The sequence below is a fragment of the Nipponia nippon genome, unplaced genomic scaffold (assembly GCF_047370975.1).
Source record: "Nipponia nippon isolate SJK-2023a ecotype South Korea unplaced genomic scaffold, ASM4737097v1 scaffold_5, whole genome shotgun sequence".
In the NCBI taxonomy this organism is placed as follows: Eukaryota; Metazoa; Chordata; class Aves; order Pelecaniformes; family Threskiornithidae; genus Nipponia; species Nipponia nippon.
In genome coordinates, this window is record NW_028262369.1 from 44159268 (window position 1) to 44181857 (window position 22590).

A 22590-nucleotide genomic window follows, 5' to 3' on the forward strand; every position below is an offset into this window, starting at 1 on the left:
AAAATTTTTTTTAGTGTTTCCAGCACCCTGATTCCCCCTGTCACCACTGAGGTGATTTGATTTCTCATTTTTTTGATGCTCGCATTCCCTCTGTGATCACCTCAATAACTGAGACCATCTGTCCGTGATAATGGACGAAATTGCCTTTGCGCTGGCTTTCCCTTGCCCAGGGATGACAACTTTCAACTGCAGTGTTTGAGACATCTCCTTTTTTCTACCCCCGCCAATGGCTCCCATTCTAAATTCAGGGATAGTCCAAAATAATCAGAAAGTGCACAAGATGAAATCTGTATCAGACCACAAAATGTAAGGTAGAGACACCCAAGGTGGTTGTTATTGACAGTAGAAGCTATTCCCAGTTGAGGAGACCCCCAGTATCTCCTGCATGACTTCCTTGCCGGAGCTCCTGCAGGGCAGCAGGATGGCTGAAAAAGCAGCTTGGACAAAAATGCACCAACACGAGCTGAGCACGACGCAGGAGATCGATACCCTCTGCTGCCTTGTTCAAGGAGCGCCCTCATGGATGGGTGGCTTCCCCAGGACAAGTGCCAATGTGCTGAGAGAAAGGGATGCTGCGTCCTCTGGGATTTCAGTTTCTCAAACCCAAATATGTGTCCAGTGTATAAAACTCAGCTTTTCTTGGAATGTTTGCCGTATTGTTCAGCCAGAGCTCAGCACGATGGGGTCCCAGCGTTATGCACCTCATGACATTGCAAAAGCTATAAATAGGAAAGTGATTATATTGCCAGATACCTGCTGATACAAGAGGAAAACACCAATATTGAGCTTCTGAAATAACAAAACCGCACTTGGGTCAGTGCCAGTAGATCTGCCTTAAGGTACTGTTAATGCCAGAATGATCAAGTGGTCAAAATAACATCAGCAAGGTTGCCAAGTCAAAGATAGCCTCGGAAGCATAAAATAACCAACTAGGAATAAGTATGCTTTTTCTCCCAAAAGTGGGTGGACATATTTCAGAGGAAACAAAACTCCATTTGCCTCATAAAGTAAATTGAAAAGCATTTCCAAAAAGTAACTAAAGTAACTAAAAAGAAAGAATGTTCTGTGAGGAATTAAGTACCTTTGCTAAATGCACCAATACATTTGGTGCTGCAAATATTAAAATGTTTTCCTATGATACATTTTCAGTTCATAGTACTGAAGAGAGGCATGATCTAATAATCTGAGAGCTACTCTTGAGTGCCAAGAATGCCTTCACGTGATCTACCAAAAGGCTTTGGAAGAAACAGTACAGTATAATCAGGGATTACAGAGTTCATCATGCAAAAGCATTTCTCTCTAATTCTGCATCTATATGTAAATTTGGGATAGGATCCCATACCTCGTGGAGGTGTCATGAAGATTAATTAGCTATGGTCTATGTTCCACAAGGCAAAGTGCCAGATCTTTAGAGGCTTAAATATCTTTTTAAAATCTGAATTTTAAGGGCCTGCTTGCACTGAGTTTGTTGCAGGATCAGGGCCATAATCTGCAATGTACTTTCAAGCAGAAAAGTGCACAAAGTTGTTAAGCATTAGTATTTATTTTTGGCCAGTCAGATCCTTCCTGGTTTAATCTTTTTAAGTCTCCCCAGAAGTTATTGATTTAAACATGCTTTTATTTTCTTTTTGCTGGTTTTGGAGAATGTATATTGTTCAGCCTGCAGCTCAGAGTTCAAAGTGCTTGTCTGGCCATCCAGACGCCTCTCACTTGGGAGCACTGTGAAAAAGCATCAAATCTTCCACTGAGATTTTAGCACTTTTTCTTTCTTAACTTAAATCACTTTAACTTAAAATGCTGTCACGGCAGTGATGAAAGGCTATTGATGGTAAAATGTTCTTGTCTACAGCCATCCCTATCTTCATCACAACAATAATTCTGCAGACATTGACCGAGATGCTCTCAAACCAGCTAATGGATGTAGTGAGTTTGATAACATCAATTATCATGCGACAGATTCTGTGCCTTGCCAATCCTCCACTACACTGACTGCTTGCTCTTAGTAGGACAATGCCTAATGAGTCGTATCTCCCAATTAATGGTTTCCTCATCTGGCTCTGTCATGGTAAACAAGTAATTCCTGGTTAGAAACCACATGCAAAATGTAAGCATTAGGGCAATTGCTGCTATTAGCTATTACTGTCTAATTAGTTGGTCTACAATGTACAGCACAGTACCAAGCAAAAAACTTGTAATGATCTCTTGGAAAGGGAAACAGAAATACTCTATTATTTCCAAAAGTGTGACTTGAATGCAGTAATTTACTGCACAACCTCACTCCAAATGCGAGTCAGACTGTATTTATTTCTTGTCTTGTGCATCTGAGCTAACTACCTTGAGGCAGCGGTATAAAAATTGGTTGCTGTGACTCGCTTCTTGAAAATTTATTTTGCTCCTTCTTAAAATCTTGGCCTGCTTGATCTCAGCAGCCTTCACCAGTTTGAAAATGCAAGTTATAATCCTCCGTAGGGATTTAGCCAGGTGTCTATTACAGCATGTAATCTGTGATACAGCTTCCAATATTCACACTGCAGAAAGGTTAAGCCCCCCTGTCTTTGTTCCTGAGTAAAAAAGTCCATGAGATGTTAGTATGGACAGGAAGCAGATTGAAAGAAGCAACATCTTCAATCAAGCCCTAAGCCTGTGTGGATGCCACCGAGGAGCCATCCTGATGAGAGATGGGCTGGCGACTTTGCCTGAGAGCAGCGCTCAGACTTTAACCCTCGAACAGCAGCTGCAGCACCGCCGACGGCTCCCTTGCTGACGTTCAAAGGTCATACTACTGCTAGACCTCTGTTTTTAACCAAAATCCTCACTCTAGGGTCACCATCCCATCCGTCACCGAGCTGTTCCTGAAGATGCCCTGGTAAGACAAGCTCCTGCCCAGCGGGACCAAGGCCAGCCCCAGCGCCCCGTCCCAGGCAGGGACACTCACAGAGCACCTCAGACACCACTATAAAAGTTTAAGCTGGCTTGCACAAACAGACATCATTGTGTGCTAAAACAAACTAAATCCAGCTAATTGAAGGGAAACCCTGCTGGGACCAGTCAGCCCTAGTCAGCAGCTTCTCAGGTAGCTCTGCTTTTTCCAGCCAGGGCTGAGTGTGATCAAACCGTGTGATACAGCCATGTGCCCTTGCTGTGCCTGCAAAACAGGTACCTCTTCCTAACGCCAAAACTTTCAGACTATGTCAGTAGTTCTGTTAATATTTTGAATTCCATGAGCGGCCTGAAACAAAATAAATAGCAACTTAATTTGCCTGCCTGCAAGGAGCTATTTAATATCAATCTCCAGTTACTGTAGAGGAAAATAATGGGTTTCTTTTAGATGCTCATGGTGTTGGGAAAGCCTCAGCTACCTTTTACGCTAATTGGCATAAAGTGTTCAGAAGTATTTATTAGTGTTTAATTATTTAGAAATCTCCTAATGGCTTAAATGTCGTTCTGAAAAGTTATAAATATTTTCTACCTTGTCCAGCTGAAGAGCTGCTGCTTGGAAGGCTTAAATGAAGATCTATTTGCAGCTGCCTGCTGGTCACAAAATTACTTGCAGCTGCTAATGCTCCGGTCCTTTAGATGTCCCCAGCACAGGATGGGCTTAGTTTTCACAAACTGGGGAAAGTTTCTCTTGTTGTATTCATTTTACTGAGATGATAGAGGTCTTAAAGAGGATTATCACAGAGATCAAGACATTAAAATATGTAACTAATCCCAGTTAAATTAATTGTTTTCATACTAACATGTATTAAGGGACGTTCATGTAGGGTAAGACCCTTTTACACTGTTTTGGTAATGTAAGTATGATTTAACGTGCAAATTACATTTAAGATTAATTAGAAGCAATTTAAAACCAAGTTGCTGGTAGAGAAAATGGGAATCTGACTCCAAGCCTCTGAAGCAATAATCACGTTAAATATTTCAAAATTACATCAGTGACTGCCATGTCAGTAGGCAGAGGGCAACTTACCTAAACTCATCATTTCTCTCTCCCTCCCTGTGTTAGAATTCAGGATATTTATTTTATCGGCTTATGTTGGCTTAGATTTTTTTTTTTTTTTTCCTAATTTCCTCTCTAGAATACTGAATTCCACACAGGTTATTTTGGTGTCATCAAATCATTTGCCTCTTAAAAGAGAATTGTGTGCTATGAAATTAAAAGAATAATTCAATTTATTGGGGAGGATATGCCTGAAGCTTTTTGCTAGGATTCTCACTTGCAGTGATGTCCTTACCCCAGGGTTTCAGTGGTGGGTTGTGCCACTGATGTGACCGCTGGTAAGAGTTTCAGGTGCAGGACAGCGCTGTGATTCTGACTCATTTCTCACTATACTCTGCCATTAATTGGAAGAGCCTCATCTTTCCCAAAAAGCTTTGTACCCACAGAGATGTAGACTACCATTCAGTTGCAAACTAGGGCTGATTTTTAGCATTCGCTCCACCATTCTTTTAGGTACCTTATTGCTACCAGCTCTCATGATCTCACTGCGTTCACACTAGCTTACATTTTGTTAGAGCGCCGGCTCCCAGCATTCTCTGATTATATTGGCACCTCAGCTTTTGCTAAAAAGGAAAAGGTGAAAGGAAAAGGTGAAAGAAAAAGGGAGCAAAAGAAATCAGCTCTTATGTACAGAAAGAAACAATACGTCCCACACAATCTGCGTTACCCACTGAAGTCATAAAACATGCTTCCTCCAGCATCCAGGGACTAGTGGATCAGAGCGGCTTTAGTTTTTAACATGAAGAATCACAACAGACTCGGTGGTTGCTTGTGGAGCAGGAAACCAAAGCCATCCCTCAGCAATGCTTAATGCACCTGTCTGGCTACCCAGGAGCGTTTATTTGCTGGGTTTTCATACCCGTGACCTCCCAGTGAAGTCGCTTTTACCACAGTGATGACAGAAGCATATACGTTATAGGTACGCAGGCAGCTTCATGGTGACAGGCACAGAAGTGACCAGATTTATTCTAGTAAACCTCAGAAAGGTGTGATTTACACAACTCTGAGCGTTTTCTGCAAAACTGATATTTACATACAGTCAAAGGGTCTGGAACCTTACGGCTTTCACAATATGTATATTTATGCTAAGGAAAAGAAAAGGCCTAAGTAAGTTAGCAAATCCTGGCATTTGTGTCTGATATATTAAATGGAGCTTAAATAATAAAAAATTCAGTGTTTTCTCTATTCTGCTTGAAACTTATTTTTGATTTTCACTGTTTTATTCAAAAGGAAGGCATAGAAATAGCAACCGTGAGCTTGAAATCAGAACTGTAACAGGGACTTATTATAGACACGTTTTACAGAGTATTTTCAGTTACAGCTGCATGCTTTGAAGCTGTCAGTGTAACAAGCAGTGTGCTGCTTTTCAAATAACCCTTTTTGTTGTCTTGTAGTTTTTTTCCTAACTTCGAGTCCCAGTGAATCATTGTCAGTTTTAGCATTCAGCTGTATTAATGGGAAAGAGAGAGAGAAAGAAAGCAGTATTTCCCTGCCCAGGTAAGAGGAAGTTGCCAGCGGGGAGGTCAAAGTGAGTGCAGAAGTCCTTTTGCTCGTGTTTCGTGGGAGTATGTCAAAGAGCAGAGCAGTGGCGGAGGTGGAAGCCGATGTTTGAAACCCATTTCCCACACTGGATGGTATTGAATCGCTTCGTTGCCCTGAGGCTTTGAGATGGAGAGAAACATAACTGTAATTATAAGAAAAGAAAAGGTTGATTATCATACCAGGGCTTGTTCTGTTTTCAGGGTAGGTGAGGGGAACTCTGATTAATGACAGTAACAGCTACACTTATGCCCTTATCGAGCACTGCTGGGTATAGGCATGGGCATCTTCTTCCCCAGCAGTGCTGACCATCAGTGAAAAGAGGCATGGCTTCTTCCACAATCTGTATGTGAGGTGGAGGGAAGGATACAGAGCAGCGGTTGCTCTCTGGAACAAACACAGAATGAACAAGTAGCAAAATATTAATGTACAGTTGAAAGCCAAAATTAGATAGATGTGATTCAGTGCAGCCTACAGGGTTTGATATCTTGGCAACTGCTGCAAGATATCCCCAATCTGCAGACAAAATAGCCTTTGTGAAGAAGCAGGAGATTGTAGTGTGCAAGTTAATGCATCAAAAGGCCAGAAAGAGAATAATTCACTTTCACCTTGCTACAGAGGACAAGCAGCAGTAAAAGCTGTGCACTATTGGCAAGCTTTTTTTGTTGCTGTTTTTAACTCAACCCCCAGTTCAGAGCTCCAGCCACCTCGGCAGCGTTCCAGCTGGAGCTGCTGACATCTCCCACCTAATCAAGTGCTGGATTATCTTGTCCTGCTAAATTGGAGCCAGTGCCTTGTGAAAAGTCTTTCCTGAAGTACTTCGCTACCCTGTAATAAGATGGCAGATGTCTGAATCAAGCCCCAGAGCTGGCAGAGCACTGTTTTTCTAATGGCTTTTGGTGACGAGTGTAAATGTTTTAAGGCAAGCCGGTGCTAAGCTGGGAGCACAGTTAAGCATGATAAATTTCACGCCCGGATGAAAGGAAACTTGAAGGTGTACTGGGTACTGGTTCATACCGAATACATATGGGCTGCACTGCTGACCTCAAAACACTTGCCCTAAAAATTACTTCCTTTGTGAACGGAGCTTTTGAGGAACGTATTTGTTTTAAGAAGAAATTCTCTTTGGCTGCTGCGTCTTTCTAGGAAGAGTCAGAGTTACTGAGCTATTAGAAACTTGCTTACTGGTCTTGGTCTTTTGTGACTTGATCGCTGGTCCAGGTCATTCAGGGTAAATAAACTCTTTTCTTTCTCGAAAACATACTAAGAAAAATGTTTATGTTACAGAAGCAAGGGTGCCCTATATGTGTGTATTCGTACATTTACTTCAACGGATAAAATAGCCAGGATAAGTCTGATTAAGATAAAGGTATTCCTTGCAAGCATTTGTGTTTTCTTTCTTGGTTTCACTCCTGGAGAAAAAGCAGCAGTTCTCATGTGCCAGATGAGAAACATCTTGATGTGTCACAGTCACCTATGCCATGCCGCTTGTAACACTGCTTTGCTCTTTTCCAGGGGAATCCCTACATGTGCAATAATGAATGTGATGCGAGTACCCAAGAACTGGCTCATCCTCCAGAACTGATGTTTGATCTCGAAGGAAGACATCCCTCCACATTTTGGCAGTCCACAACTTGGAAGGATTATCCAAAGCCTCTTCATGTTAATATTACGCTCTCCTGGAACAAAACCATTGAGCTGACAGATAACATAGTTATCACTTTTGAATCTGGCCGTCCAGACCAAATGATCCTGGAGAAATCGCTTGACTATGGACGAACATGGCAGCCCTACCAATACTACGCCACGGACTGCTTAGATGCTTTCCACATGGATCCAAAATCAGTGAAGGATTTATCACAGCACACAGTCCTAGAAATCATTTGCACAGAGGAATACTCTACTGGGTACATGACAAATAGTAAAATAATCCACTTTGAAATCAAAGACAGATTTGCTTTTTTTGCTGGACCTCGGCTTCATAACATGGCTTCTCTTTATGGCCAGCTTGACACAACCAAGAAGTTAAGAGATTTCTTTACCGTCACAGATCTGAGGATAAGATTGCTTAGGCCAGCAACTGGAGAAATATATGTAGATGAGCAACACCTGGCACGCTACTTTTATGCCATTTCAGACATAAGGGTATATGGAAGGTAAGAGAATATATACCTTTAGAAACAGGCATGTATGTTTGGTTTTAGAGGTTATTCAAAACTGGTTTTGTCCCCAAACATGACATTTTCTGCTGAGACGTGTTCATTGGAAGTCTGGCTGAGTTCAAGTCTGTTTCTGGTCATACTAGCAGTTTCTGACTCAGCAGCACAAAGTCCCGGGTGTTCGCTGTCACTAGCCTGGGATCTTAGGACCTAGGTCTCATGAGCAGGATAATATTAACAGTTTCTTACGTTGGCTCAGGAATTCACCCTGGACATTTTCTGCTTTTTTACAGTTGGAGCCTCATCCGGTGGCAGTTAACTAAAAGGAGAGATTCTGTTTTATCATTTTACTTTTTTGGGCTTTTAATATAAGCTGTGATTGATACAGCAGCCCTTGCGTGGACCCTTCCCACTAGGTCCGGCTATGAACTGCCTGTCAACAAGGAAGGCGGCAGAGATTAGAGTCCATTCCTTGTACTTTAATTAGCTCTGAAATGCAGTGAAGCTGAAGTGAAATGGAAAAAAACAACAGTGTTTTGGAGAGACTGATTTGAATGTAACAAAGATGATTACTCAGCTGCGTTCAAGACATATAGTACCTCTGGGGCAAGCAGTGGTTGGTATCAGGTGCTGTAGTCCCCAAAATAACTACTGTGCAATGACATTCCTATTGGGAAATTTTTTTCCCAACTCAAACTAGCAATTGACTGATGACCTCAAGCAGGAGGGTGATACCCTTTACGTGTGTCTTAGATGCCAATTTGTTCAGCAGAAATAAATGGGACCTTCTCTGTTAGCAATTAACTCACCTCTCTAATGTACCTTTTCCTTCTCTGTTTCTTCTATAGAGAGTTCAAACCTTCCAGTTTAAAAAACTTTTTTTTTTTTTTTTAAGAGAAGCTAAGTCTCAAAATGAACAGAAAAGCTAATGTGTCTTGGAAGGCCAGGGCACTTTTTGCAGACACAAGACTGAGTGAAACAAAATAGAGACAGCAGTTATATAAAACACTGGTGACTGTATTTTTATTACTCCTGTAGTGAGTTTGCCATTTTCTACCTCTTTTATACAAACCTTTCATGTTCATAAGCATTTCCATATTGCAAAAATCAATACATAAAATGAAAATAGAATCAAATTACTGTGATGTAACCTATTGAAAAATATTTCTCTAACTTTATATAAAGGAAGAATTGATGGCACAGACAGATTTTAAGGCATAAGCACTTTTGCAGTGCTGATACGTTTTTATATGACATCAAAATACATTTCTCAGGACCATAGATTTAGCATCTAGTTACAATCTTCTGTGTTCACACCAAATACATACATGTGCATACAGAATCACTACTTGAACGTGTGAAAGTATAAGATAAATGCTGCTGGTTTAAGAATTCTTACCGTAACTCTCATTAGTTATATTGTAAATTATTTTTCAGAAGTCTCTTGAGAGGGCTAAGTGGATCATGGACAGCTTAAGATACTGTTTGAAATAGTTTAGTAGCATTAGCCTCAGTATATAAAAAAAAGACATAAGTTCTATTTAATGTGTATCCTTTCTCTATTGGTCCCCACATAGGTTAGCTCTACAGAGGGATCATATCAAAGCTCAGGATTTGAACGTCCTTAACGCTTTAAGGAAAAGCTGCTCCCCATCCGAAAACCCATTTGGAGCTTAGTCTGACTTCAATTAGACTATCAATACTTTATCGAAGAAAGCATCTGAAGGATTAAAGAGTGCATTGCATGCAAATTAGAAACAGAAACCTTCCGAGCACATCTGGGGCATGGCAATCTTGTGAAAAATTATCTATAAAAATGAAGCGTGACTGTACAGAGAACTTATCTGATGCTAATGCTTGTTGTCTAAATGCTGCAGTAATTGAACACATGCTTTAAAAGAAGTATCTGATGTGTAATAGTATCTCACTAGATGAGATTCATGTGAATTCTTATCACTCTTCTGCTAATGAGAAGAACAGCTCTTCAGGGATTTGGTGGCCTTTCCTTCAATATGTCGTGAGCCCTCCTTGTTAAAGAATTTATGGGCTTGCTTACTGCTAAGTAGCTGTGGGGCTGCAGGACGCAGCCCCGATTATTGAGTTGCACCAAGGGTGACTTGCAGCAGGCCCACTGTCACCCAGTTTTAGGTAGTTTTCGTCTCCTACCAGAAACCTTATAGGCCCCCTCCCCAAAGAGTCACCAAATCAGCATTATGGTCATGCGCCCTGGCACGCCTTGCGGGTGGGAACGCAATGGAGGTGAGCAAGGGTTAGCAGGGGTTTTGTGCCGCTCTTTCTGATTGAGCTGAGCTTTCCAGCCCTTGCAGTTAATTTAGGATGTTAACTGGAAATTAAGTTACAATTTTTTTTTTTTTGCTACAATGTTTCATATTCTGGGCTTTGAGACCCAGCTATTTATATACATTTAGCAAAGCTAGACTAGACTATTCCATGAGGATGGGATACAAACGGACATTACCAAGGAGCTTGATATGTGGTGGATGAGTGATGCTAGCAGACACGTTTTAAAGCTAGCCCTTTTACTGAAAAAAGTAACCTGCAGGTTAAATATAGTTAAAATCACCAAAGCTCATAATAGCATATTTCTAAAGGCAGCATAAAATGTAATTTATTTCACACTATATTTTAAGGACCAATGACAGTGAAAAGCATCTATCTTAAAGCTGCCATATTTAATATACAAGATGCTGGAGTGGTTAATACTTCACAATGAATTACAGATAAGGGATTTGCGCGCTTACTATAGGATTCGTTTTGCCATTGCTTTGCATTTTCGTGTAAAATAAGCCTGATGTATGTTGCATTAGAGATGAAAGCCTGTGTACTCTCGATGAACGCCTTACCTCCTCTATTACCACCTGTTTATTCATCTTCAATTTACCACTTCCATTGTGTATTTATTAAGATGATGAAAAAAAGGGAACGTGGCTGTTAGCAATTTCAGCAGCCCCATTGTGCTCACATTATTCAAGAAACCTAATAATCCACATGAACTAATTCTGACTTACTGATGGTCTGCTTCACTAAATCAGGGTGATTTTTTTCTAGTGAATAATGGACGATGTAGTGTGCCAGTACCTTAATTAAAGAGAGCCTCTCTTAGTCTTGATCTCATTTTAATTTACAGGGTAATACTACAATAATATCACTAATGGAAGGTACATTAAAGGGCATCAAGTAGCATTAACTGTATTAAATTATGGCACTTGTGTTAATTAACTGCTGAAGCAAGATGGTCCTAACGGCTAGAAAGGTCGACTAATGCATAAATAAAGTCTTCTGGGATGGGAAACTAAGAAAGAGCAGACATTTTTCCCCTCATCTGGCCTTGCTGCTAAGAATCAGAGGGTGTCCTGTGTGGTAACCTCAGGAAGGTTTCTGTCACTTTGCTGCCTGCAGAGCTGGCCTGGACCGGCTGCGAGCTCTGCCCGTCTTCCATTCCACGGGAAGGACAGTCCCGGCAGTAAGCTGTGAGGCACAGCTCCCTTTTTTAGCATTTTTTTGTAGGAGAAGTTCACTAAAATGCTGATAATAATTCCTTTGAAGCCAAGCAAAAGGTTCCTAGCAGATTTTGGATCAGGCTGCTAAAGGTTTAACTGCGTTCATTCCAAAGTATTTTTGCTTTAACTGTTATATTGTCGGTGATGTGTACATTTATACACTTTAAATTAACTGTAATTCAGGATGTTAGTAAAAAAACATTGCCCCAGTGGGTGACAGAATAACTAGTGGGCTAAAACAAAGGATCATATTGCTTTTGGGTGATTAGGTTTTGATCTAAGAGCCACCAGTTTCCTTCTGACACCAGAATAGCCAGCCTCTGTACAATGTTATTAAGGCCTTTGGAATTTATTTTTATACTCTTCTCACCTTGAAGCTTCTGTATTGAAGCCCCAGGGTTTTCTGACCCTGCCTCAGCTACGGTTGCAGTTCCAGCAGCAACAGAAACCTCCAAGTCGCAGTACGTGAGTGAAAGGTATCCTCAGTTTTTAACAGTTTCTTGCTCTCACATGCTCTCTCCCAAATTTAAATCCATCTCGGAATCTGAATACGTTTCTCTGAAGGAAAGCAGATTTGCTACTTAGGGGCTTGAGGCTTTTTTGCCTTTTCGTCCACCCTGCCCCTCCTGCCGGCTGTGACCCCCTCAGCGTCGCCGTGGTGGATTTGGGGTGGGTGAGCGCCCTTCCTCTTCAGCAGAGCTGATCTGCCCCCCCGAGTCGGGAGCTCGCGCTGCAGCCCTCAGCGGCCGGCACACCGGCAGCCAGCCTGCCTCCCCCTGCCTTTTGCTGCAGATCCGTTCTACAGATGGATTAATTGGATTAAATCTGTATCTTACTCCGGCATACACTTGACAACGCTGTAATAATATCCCGCTGCAATTTACCCAAAAGCAGAACTTTGCCCTAGGGAAGTGGTAATATATAGAAGTGCTTTAGTTTTATTTATAATAGAAAATGTTTTCATTAATGTTCAGCTCGGAAGCAGGCCATCAATATGAACATATGCAGGCTTCAAGCTTTTAAGGAGACAACTGAATACCATTCTTGGTTCTAGTATTTATTTACCATACTTGAATACTCTTTGTTTTACAAGAACACTTGCAGAAGCAGCTTGTTCTCCTTTGAGATTTTCACTAGTATTTGGAGGGAATCTAGCAGTTTCTCCAATTAAATTATGAACTCATTAGAGAACAGGAAAGAAAAAGAAATGTATGTATTTAAGAGTGTGTCAATTTATCTTTAACTCCCAAGTGAAATTAGCTTTTTTAATCTATCTACTGTAATATGTCACTAAGGAAAATAGTCCTTCATTTTCCATAAGCAAATCTAGGATCATCAGGAACTGAAATAATTAAATGGTCATTATGTTTATTCACACATGAGCAGTCTCCAATGGTTTACTCAGTACAGGTGTCCTGGGTGGGTTTTACTCCTGCCCATGTTCAAATAATACTGGTTTCCACCCTCCATCCCAATGACACAAGTTCTGTCCGTCAGCTCAGAGTGGTCTCAGTCTTGTAGCAACTGGAAGGAGAGCAGAGCATTAGAGTCTGGATGGCTAAGTCTCTAGTTCTGCTATGCACTTTTGAAACTAGTGGGTTTAAACCACCAGGTTTCACTCACCACCTTTGCTCATTAGCATTCAATCATCTTTTCTTGGCTCATTTTGCAAGGTGTCAAGCATTTCCCTACTGATCTCCCCCAGCTGTCTTTCAAGGAAGCTCAGTATCGTGCAGGATCAGGGTGGCTGAGGAGAGGCACCAAGCCTTTTTGTACTGTAGTGCGTTTTGCCGTTGAACATTAAAGGACTAGAGATGAAACTCCTGATGAAAGAAATGAGAGTTTTCCTTTCTGTATCACTTTGTATGCTGAAAAGCTATCCAAAGAGCTTTTCTGAACAAATTCAGTGATTCCAGTATTTTGCAGAAACTTTCTTTCCTTTAAGCTTTTCATTTCAAAAGAGTTCAATTTAATGCGAACACTGAAATAAGCTTAAGGATCTCCTGGATCACATATACAAATGATGCCTGGCACAGGGGTGTCCTTCAGGTTGAAATTAAAGCTGGAGTGGTACAACATATTATCATCTTAAAAGTTAAAAATTTCCAACTATTTCACAAGTAACAGGAACTACCAGCTTGTAGGGGTTTTTTTCTTTTGTTTTTTAATTTAACATTCTGATCCCTTCCACGGGTACCAGCGTGGTGAGATTGCCTCCCGTTAGTTTTGTCCATCTCAGTACCTAATTACACATGCTTAGCAGCTGATTTTTCCTGAATACTCCTCAGCATGTGAAGTGCCTCAGAAGGTAGTAGTTGAACCCAGAATATCCACGTGCTTTCTCTTGACACAGGTGATGTTTCTCTTTCTTTGTTAATCTTTTTTGTTATTTGTAATAAATGAGTCATTGTTCAGCTGTGATTTAGGGATATATTTGAAACTAAGAGAGTTAACTTCGCTGCCTTTCCTCTTACTTCCCTCTAGTACAGTGCCATAGTAAATGCTGTGTATCACTCCCTATACATTATGAAAACTTAAGTTAGACCTGATACTAGTTTCAGGCGCCATCCTGTAGATTGGGTTAATTTCAGTGAAGTTATCACTATTAAACTGATGTGTTTCAAATGCATTCACATAGGAGGAGTGAGGGAAAACAAGTGATGGAGAGGAAAGGAGGACAGAAGGAAGGAAAGAAGGAAAGGAGGGAGGACAGAAGTAAGGAGTCTGTCTCAGCTTCTGTTAAAGAGAAATAAGAAAAAAACCCATACCTCTCAGTTTTTTCATCCTCTCGCATCTTCATATAATAAGGCTGATGTAAAACAGGACGGTTCTGCTAAGTCCAGTGATACAGTCACATGGAAACACTTATTCACAAAACTGGAAAGTGAATTAGTAAAGGTCAAGGTCTAATAGTCTCATGACATGGGGTCTGTGAGAACCCTTCCTCTCCTTCACTCTTGCGTCCGTCTCTGGGATTAATGGGCCTCAGCAGTACTAGCGCATAAAGGGCTGTAGTGCTAATGAGTCGGCACCAAAGATCCTCCGTAAAACACAAGCAAAACATCTTGTTAGCTGGACTGAACAACAGGGTAAGTTTTCAACACTGCTATAATTCTGTTTCCACAGACTATAATCTTGTTCATGGAAAAGTAAGAAAAGAGCTACAAAAAGAAATGGCAATGCTGTGAATTTAGCAGGCAGTAATATGGTCAGGGAAAAGAAGGCGAGGGGTTATGCTGCAGGTAGCATTCCCAAGAGAAATTCTGGCTGCTGACACATTCAGAAAAGCATAATGTTAGCTGCAGCCCTTTGCAGGACAGCGGGCTGTGTCCTGGTTAGATTCATGGGACATGGTAGAAATGAAAGGATGCTGAACGGCAAGAAGCATCCTGATGCCATTAGGAGGGAACAGGAACTGCAGAACTTCTTGATATACTACCACTTCTGTATGAGACCACCTTTAATTTTTGCAGCACACCGAGTCCTTGGAGCCTTAGAGTCTGTCCGTGAATAGCATCTGGTTGCTTACACAACAGTTCATCCAGACTTCTAAGCGAGTAGCAATTAATAAAAAGGAATGATTGGTATGACTTTTATGCTGGAAATGCTGCCATACTCTGGAGTAACACAGCTGTACTTCACTGATGATTATTTTGACATTTCTGGGGTGATGACCACTGTTTTTAAAAAGCCTAAAAACAAACAAAAACATTTCAGGAAGAGACTGATAATCCATAGCTTCATAGTGTGAGTTAAGGCTGATGAGGCCTTGGGACATCCTATGGATAATGCAATACATATGGTACATACACATGCCTATATCCCAGCGCTGGAGGGCAGTTTTCTAAAGTTATGCTCTTTCTTTGAACCCTTGGGTCTGTCCTCTGACTTTGATGTTTGTGCAAATGTCAATCGTTGTCTGCTTCTTCCTTGTAAACTCCCTGGAAGACCTTGTGATTCTTTTGATTTTCACCCTTAAATCCATGTCGCTACGGGAGCTATGCAGAGCGTCTTTTCTCTCTGCCATGCAGTATCCTCGCTTCCACCCTCTCTAGATGTGTGTTGGCCTGTAATATGATATATTAAGATTTATAAAGTACATTGAAGTACACTTAAGAAAGGTTGGTAGAGAAGCACAATGGATTGTTATAATCTGTCCTCCCTGCACCATCACTCATAGAACAGGCATGTAATGGGAGTACTGGTACAAATTTGTTAATGATAGCAATGCTGTCCTGATGACAGAGGGATATGGTGGTTCATGTTTAACTGCCATCAGTATTTCTGTTACGCTGCACGTTGAACCTATTAACAACCAAGAAGATAAGATTTGATTACAATAAGGATATATATATTGAGATATGTGTCTTCACACTCAACTAATTAGTTGCCATCAACTGTTTTCACTTTGCTCAGTGACATGTGGTATATAAATCATTACAATATGTTAAATGCAAATGGTTGGTAATAGGGTAACCATCTGCTCACTGTTGGAAAGTTAGCAGAGGAATATAGTAAGCTGTACTTCTAATAACGATGCTAAACTCACATCCCTGAAATACCAAATATCTAAAAACAGCTGCCTTCACTAACGCCAGCATTACTAATACGTCTCTTACCCTTTTCATTTTCAGAAGTAAACCACATATTGTAAGAGGTAATTTTGTTCTTAAGCATGAACTTGACTTCAAGGCTAGAGTCTGTAACAGCAATGATGTGAACCACCGTATTTCAGAGCCTGATCTTTTTCTTAGATTGTGTTGAGTGCTTTTGAACAGCCAATAAATAATCAGGCTGCCCACTCTTCTTGGGACATCTTTTCATCCACAAATATAATTAAACTCTCTCCCTCCCCTAACCCTGCTGCCGGGCCCTTTTCCAGGGATGACATTATTTTGTAAGTGATAGATAGTTGGCACATTGCTGTCTGGTAATGTATTATGCTAGAGACCATCAAAGGATACCTTCCATCTAATAACCTAGCATGCCCTATGAGCGTTAAAGATCACCACTGCAAAGAGGGATCAATTATTTTGCCACAGACATGTATTATCAGGGGCTGTCACATACCTTCGTAATGAGCGTTTCTGGATACCCAAGTGACAAAGTAATGCATTGGAAAATTAGTAGTGGGACAAGAGTGAAGGACTGCCTGCCAAAGTTGAGGCTGTGCCTGCAAGCTAGAGCAGCTCCTTCTCTCCTTACCCATTCAGTCATCTGCTGGTCAGGGTCACTATCACGGTGCTGATGGGCTGGTTCCCCCATCAGTAATATATTGCATTATTGCCTATCAGAGAGATGAATATGTTCCCGTACTGAATTCCCAAGACATGGCTCTCGGCATTAAAGAAGCTGAGGAATTAATTCAGCTCCCACTGTCCGAATGGAAAAGAAGTTTGTGATTTCATCAAAGTCAGATGCTAGTGCTGCCGTGGCTTTCTTAAGGCACGTTGGGAGGGAGGGGTTGGTGTTTGTTTAGGGGGTCACATCTGGCATGGCGGTGTCTGATTTAAGATTGTGCTTCCAGGGAAGCACCTGCAGGGGAAGAGGCTGCAGGAGAGCTCATTAGCCCGGCGGTTTCTCAGCTCTGGGATGAATTACAGAATAAGATGCTTGCTCTACAGGGTCTCGGAAACCTGCGGCTTTGTGTAGGTGTGCTGTCCTGCAAAGCTTTCCAAGTTTAAAAAAATGTTAGAGGGCAACGTTTTTGTGCTAACACATTTTCCTTTGTTGCCTTGCAAGAAAAGAAGCGCTGGCTGAAGGCTGCACTCCATTTTGATTCACAGCGAACACTTGCCTGTTTCAAAATGGGGTGTCTGCAATTTAAAGTTATCTGGAGCATTTATAGACAGAGCTGGTGTGATGAGCAGCACTTTATAATACCTCAAAGGCATGGTGCCAGAGCTGGGAATTTGATAAGCCGGGGTCCTGAATTGGATTCCAGCAATGGTCACAAGTTTTAGGAAGCTCTCATTTGAAATTGCAAGCAGGGGAAAAACAGGATTCTTTCTCTTTAATTGCATTAGTTTTATTGAACTGAAGCATTGCTTCAGTTCCCAGAACACTTTATATATATTTTAATGCAAGTTACCAGAGACAGAATGGTTGCAGAACCATTTATTGTTTCTGACTTTTATATTTGGTAAAACTGATTTTACTCATTTTCCCATTTAACTCTCTTGTGCATTAAGAATCTGTAGACTTTGGGATGGTGTTTACTGAAGTCGTCCTAAACACAGTAATCTTAACTTCTTTGATTTGGTAATGCTTCTGTAGTGCTTTTGTTTAGGCCTGTTCAGAAAAGCCAGGCCAAGCCACATGAACGTGAACTGGAGTCCAGGAACCTCTGGTAGCCTTTTGTGCAGGAGAGGGAATGTGAGATTCATTCCCTCAGCAGCTGATCCTTTAGGTTTTATTTGATGTGTGTTGCTTGTGTTCACTGCGACACAAATGTCCTGGTCATCAAATGCTTTCCATCTGTTGTTTTGGGGGGAGAGGGAGGGTCGTTTGAGAGGTTTGGGGTTTTTTAACCTTACTTTTACCTTGGCTGTATTTGTATAGCCTCATCACATTTTAATTGGCTCTAGATCTTCTCATTGTATTTCTTGAACTGTGGGCCACTTCTTTCCTTACTTAGGGCTAGGGCTCTTGATTTTACCATGTAAGCACAACCCGGAATTGACTTAAAAAAAAACCTTTCAAAAAATTACCATTCCTGCCCCCTAGTTAGAGCACGGCAGGTCCCACAACCTTCTGCACTGCCAGGGGAGCAGGGCTGACGGGAATAGGGTGCAGCGATGGCACCTGGGACAGGGGATGGAGCTGCAATGTGAGAAGGCATCTCTTTTGTCAGTGACCCACTTTGGGAAAACCTCCTTCCCTCCTCCCACACCCTGCATACTTCCAGCTGCTCATTTCTCACTGTCGTTGCTCCTCTTTTTGGTGATCATCACTTCTTCAATTGTATCGCTTGGGGAGTCGCTGCCCATGTGGCTCAAAGAAGCAATGGAAACCTTCAGCAGGAACATCTCAATTTATAATGAAAAAGTAAACCTATTATACTTTGTCAATGCAGAAAATTGCTTATCATTTAACAAGCTTCATTAACGATACTGCACTTATGGAACAATGCCTCCCTTCCTTTGAATGCCCCTGAAATAATTCTTCCAGCAGGAGAGCAAAACAGCAAGGAGCCAGTTATATTTTTAATCACTTGGCTCCCATAGGAATTGCAGTCTGCCAGCAAGGGCAGCTCCTTCCCCTCTGCAACACAGGAGGAGAATTAAAAGATGGAAAGCTGTGGTTCCAGAATGGTGTGTTACAGTTATTAATGAGCTAAAGATCAAACAATCTGGGTGTCATTAACTGCTAATATTCTGCTACTGAAAATGTTTAACCCAATCCACAAGCTAGATCTGAAAAATAAAAAAAAAAAAAGGGTTTCATCCCCCTTTTCCATTTGTTTTTTTTTTCTGAATGGTGAATGGGCAGTGGAGAAACAGTTGGATGAAAGGAATAGGGAAAAGTAAAATAACATTTAATGTCTCCTCTACTGTACATATCTCAAAAGAAAGTTTCAACAGTATAGAATCCTTACATACCCAAACCAGTTTGCATCATTTTACCTTCTCATCAGGTAGATCCGATAGTCACTGCAGAAGTAACCCTCAATGTAGTGATTCTTTCCGAGATTGGTCCTTTCAGGTGGATGTTGACAACAGCCTCAGTTTTGACATGTACAAATACCTCGTGTTTTAGACTTGATGTCTTAAAATACACATCTAGACTTTTGTTTTTTACAGATAAAGAGCCACTATATTGAGAGATCCGATTTTTAAATCTCTCTTCATTCCAATGGCTACTTTTGGAGACTAAAGCAGACTTTGGATTTTGTGGTCTATGCATTTGTTTGTTTGTCTGTTAATGCTTCATAAAATATACATGCTTTAAATAGGAGAGATGCAGGATAGCGATACTACCAAAATGACAAAGGGTTATGTGTCTTGATTCCAAAAGCAGGTGAAGTATATACTTTTAACATAGTTCATTGGTTTCCTCACCATACAGTCATACCTGGGTTTTCACTAACAAATGCACAATTAGTGTGTGGCTAACATTCAGCCTGTCTGTGACTTGTGGAGAGGGAATACATATGCTCTGTCTAAAGGCCTCACACAAAGAGCATAACATCATTACATTTTTAGAGGCATTTGACACTTCAGATGAAACCTCCTAAAGGTGGTTTATGATTGGCTCTTGGAAAAAATTGGGGATTTTGTAAATTTTGTCTGTGTTTTATTATATCAGGACTTTTGAAAAAAATCTCATGCACATATTAGGACCACCAAAAAAAGGGGCTTAAAAGGTTCTGCAATTTAAAATGGGCTGAGTGTATGCTGTAACAGGAGAGAGGCCTTTTGGAGTGTTGTGCAAATATTGCTGCAATCCAAACAAACACAGTTAATAGAATATAAAGTCCAGTCTCAATGCCCTGTATACAGGAGCTTCCCCCTAATTCCTAACACATAAAATGTGTCCTTTTTTAGATCCTCATAAGCTTAGCACATTCTATAAGAAACCAGGTTTGAAAATTCAGCTGCTGTAAGTACATGAGGCAAATAGGAAAGGGAAAGAATTGCCATGAGACATAGGTGAGCAGAGACCAAGAGACTCTAAGAGACTCGTAGGCAGCAGCCCACGGCCCTTGTCCTGCCCCGCAGCCGCAGGAGCGCGTGCCAGTAACACTGAGAGGGAGGTGGCTGTTTTGTCACGGGCCTTACCAGAGTTCGCAGTCTGCAGTGCATGCATCTCAGGAGCAGCCTGTTAGAGACTAAGACTTTTTTCCTTGTTTTATCAAGTTCTTTATCTTCAGAGGTAAGCCAGCATCTGAAAAGCCAGAGATTATCATGAAGGAGTAAAACTAAGACAAAACACAGGAGTGATTTGCATAGGAAAAAAAAAAAAAAGGACTAAAAATGTTGTATTCTGAAAGCGACATTCAACTTCTGTTAGAAGGAGCTTGGACGGGTGCCAGCAGCTTGTTCCCTTTGTGATATGATTATATGGCCACTAAGTCATTTGGTTCAGTCAATTTGCTCTATATCATGATAAACCTGTATATAGCAGAAAATCCACAAAGTTCTGCCCTTTTCCTCTCTGAGGTTTTCTGCCAAACGTGAAAGCAGAGAACAGCTTTAACAAAATCTGGGGCCACTTCTGAGTCCTCTGTGATGCTCTGCTCCTGGCTTGTGTAGGTCAACAGGAGGAGATGCTGAGCAGGCATAAGAATAGATGAGGAAAGATGATGAGCACTAATGGTCGGGACAGGAGGTCATGACTGCTGTGGGCACCATCATAAATCCCAGTGGACCTGTCTCTTTCCTTCTCCTCTGCAACTCTCTCAGTGTCTGAGAGAGAGAACACAGTGCTAAAACATAGCAGAAACAAATACTAACTCCTTCATCTCCAGAAGCACTGCTTACAAAAATATTTCCTAATAATGTGGCCGTTATTCTTTTCTTCTTGTTTTTTTTATTTGCATAATTCAGGAGGTTCTGATAATTATGCCCAAGTTCATTAAGAATAAAGCTCTGTGTCATGCAAGAGTTCTTGTTAGGATCCTCTCAGGGCACCTTGTCTCTTCCTACTCGTCAGGTCTTCGGGACAAATCCCACTTCTTTTCAATGGATGGCAGCTCTCTGTCAGCGTGCAAACAAAAATAATTCATTTTCAACAGCAGTCTTCTTCAGTCCATGCCCTGAAGAATGCTTTAACGCAAGGAAGATGTTGTTCACCATCTGACTGTCCATGCCCCGAACAGGATCCTGTCCAATCTTGCTAGATCTATTCCTTGTAATAAGCTGCTGCTTGAAAAGTAGGTGCTGCTAGACATCCTTGTATTAGTGACTTTTTTTTTTTCAAATCTAAGTTCTTTACCTGCGTCTGTTAGTTCTCTAGTATTGTTCATAGAGCTATGTATTATATTTATTTTATATATATATATATATGCATACATTTTACTTCCAGATTAGCTCAAACATTCCTTGAGAACAGAAACAGCCTGTACATTTTCCATTGGATTTTGAGGCTGAGGAAGCCTGCTTGACATTTCAGGGAAAACTGAAAAGTTTGTATAGGATTTTAAAAGCTATGTTAGGCAAGATGGAATCACAAAGGTTTGTTCTTCAGTATAAACATATACTGATCGGTTTTGTCAGCAGTATTTCACAATTTGCTTTCCCCTATGACAGTCTTACATTATTCATAACTTGCAATCTATTCCTTAAATTTTCAGTTATAAGAGTTTCTTGGTGGAGGTCGCAGAACATGAAGGGAAGCATTGATTTGAAACATTTGAAATATAAATTGTTTAGTTCTTCTAGTACATGGAATATTATAGTCACTGGATCAAATTCAACCTCCCAGCATGTCTGTTTTCACAGACAACAAAAACATGTTCCCAGCCCCTCAATGGACAGTGCAGCTCAGCTCTAGCCTCTGTCTGAACATTCTTTGATTTACCCAGTATTTGTTAAAAACAAACATGAATAAGAAATGTTTCAGCGCACTTGAAGGCCAAAAGTGATCACTATTTTATTCTAGTCTGACATATAGGTCAGAATCTTAAGACTTCACTTTGAAACTACCAGTCCTTTGTCACTTAAACTTATGGAATAATATCAAAGCGGTATCGTCAACCCTATTTCACAGAGAAAGACATACACAAAGTGTCTTGTCCCATGTCATGTGAGTTTGGGGCTAGGGCAAGTATTAAACCCAGTGGCAGACCTGTTTTGGCACTGGGGGAAAACCAGGTAGCGTTGGTGGTACTGTAAGGGGCAGGTGTACGTGCATGTCCGTACATGTCTCCTGCTCGCTGCTCCAAGGCCAGTGCCAGAAGCCAGGTCTCCTCTCCCTTTCCCCATCTGAGGTCTAAGAGCTCCTTTCCAGCTGCATCTGACAAGTGAATAGCATTGCCTAGCTCCAGCCACCCACCTCTGAGAAGAGCAGGTCATCCATTAGGAGTCATACCCACAGACCATCTATTAATTTACTACATTCAGATTTTTCTTTGGTAAAAAGCCAGTAAATTTGACCCATGATATCATGTCTCTCAAGCCTTCTAATACTAAAGAGCATTTGTAATTTTCTCATCTTTGTATAATTTCACTGACTTTAATAAAACATGATAAAATGTTTGCAGAACCTAGCCAATTTAATGGCTTCCAGATAGCAATAAGTAGTGTGTATAGTTAAACAGTAATCATATGGTATTTTTGAAAAAGAAACCGAGCTTTCTCTACACGAAGTCAGCAACTGAAATACAGTAGCTGAAAGAATTGTTTTCCCAAATTAAAAAGAAGAGATACAGTTA

At 41.0% G+C, this 22590-nt stretch overlaps 1 protein-coding gene and 1 long non-coding RNA gene across 10 annotated transcripts in view; one reads left to right on the plus strand and one right to left on the minus strand.

Annotated features, from left to right (window-relative positions):
• Positions 1–22590, plus strand: part of NTNG1 (netrin G1) — a 158074-nt gene that overhangs the window by 59139 nt on the left and 76345 nt on the right. For all 9 annotated transcript variants that reach the window (XM_087733632.1, XM_087733638.1, XM_087733634.1 and 6 more), the window contains exon 3: positions 7052–7692. In XM_087733632.1, coding sequence (XP_087589758.1) covers positions 7052–7692 — 641 coding nt within the window. The remainder of the gene's footprint in view (positions 1–7051; positions 7693–22590) is intronic.
• On the minus strand, positions 12288–15261 carry LOC148052161 (uncharacterized). Its single transcript, XR_015699111.1, has 4 exons — positions 15027–15261; positions 13985–14908; positions 12840–13039; positions 12288–12740 (listed from the first exon to the last, which is right to left on the minus strand). It is a non-coding gene; the product is annotated as an uncharacterized LOC148052161 (long non-coding RNA).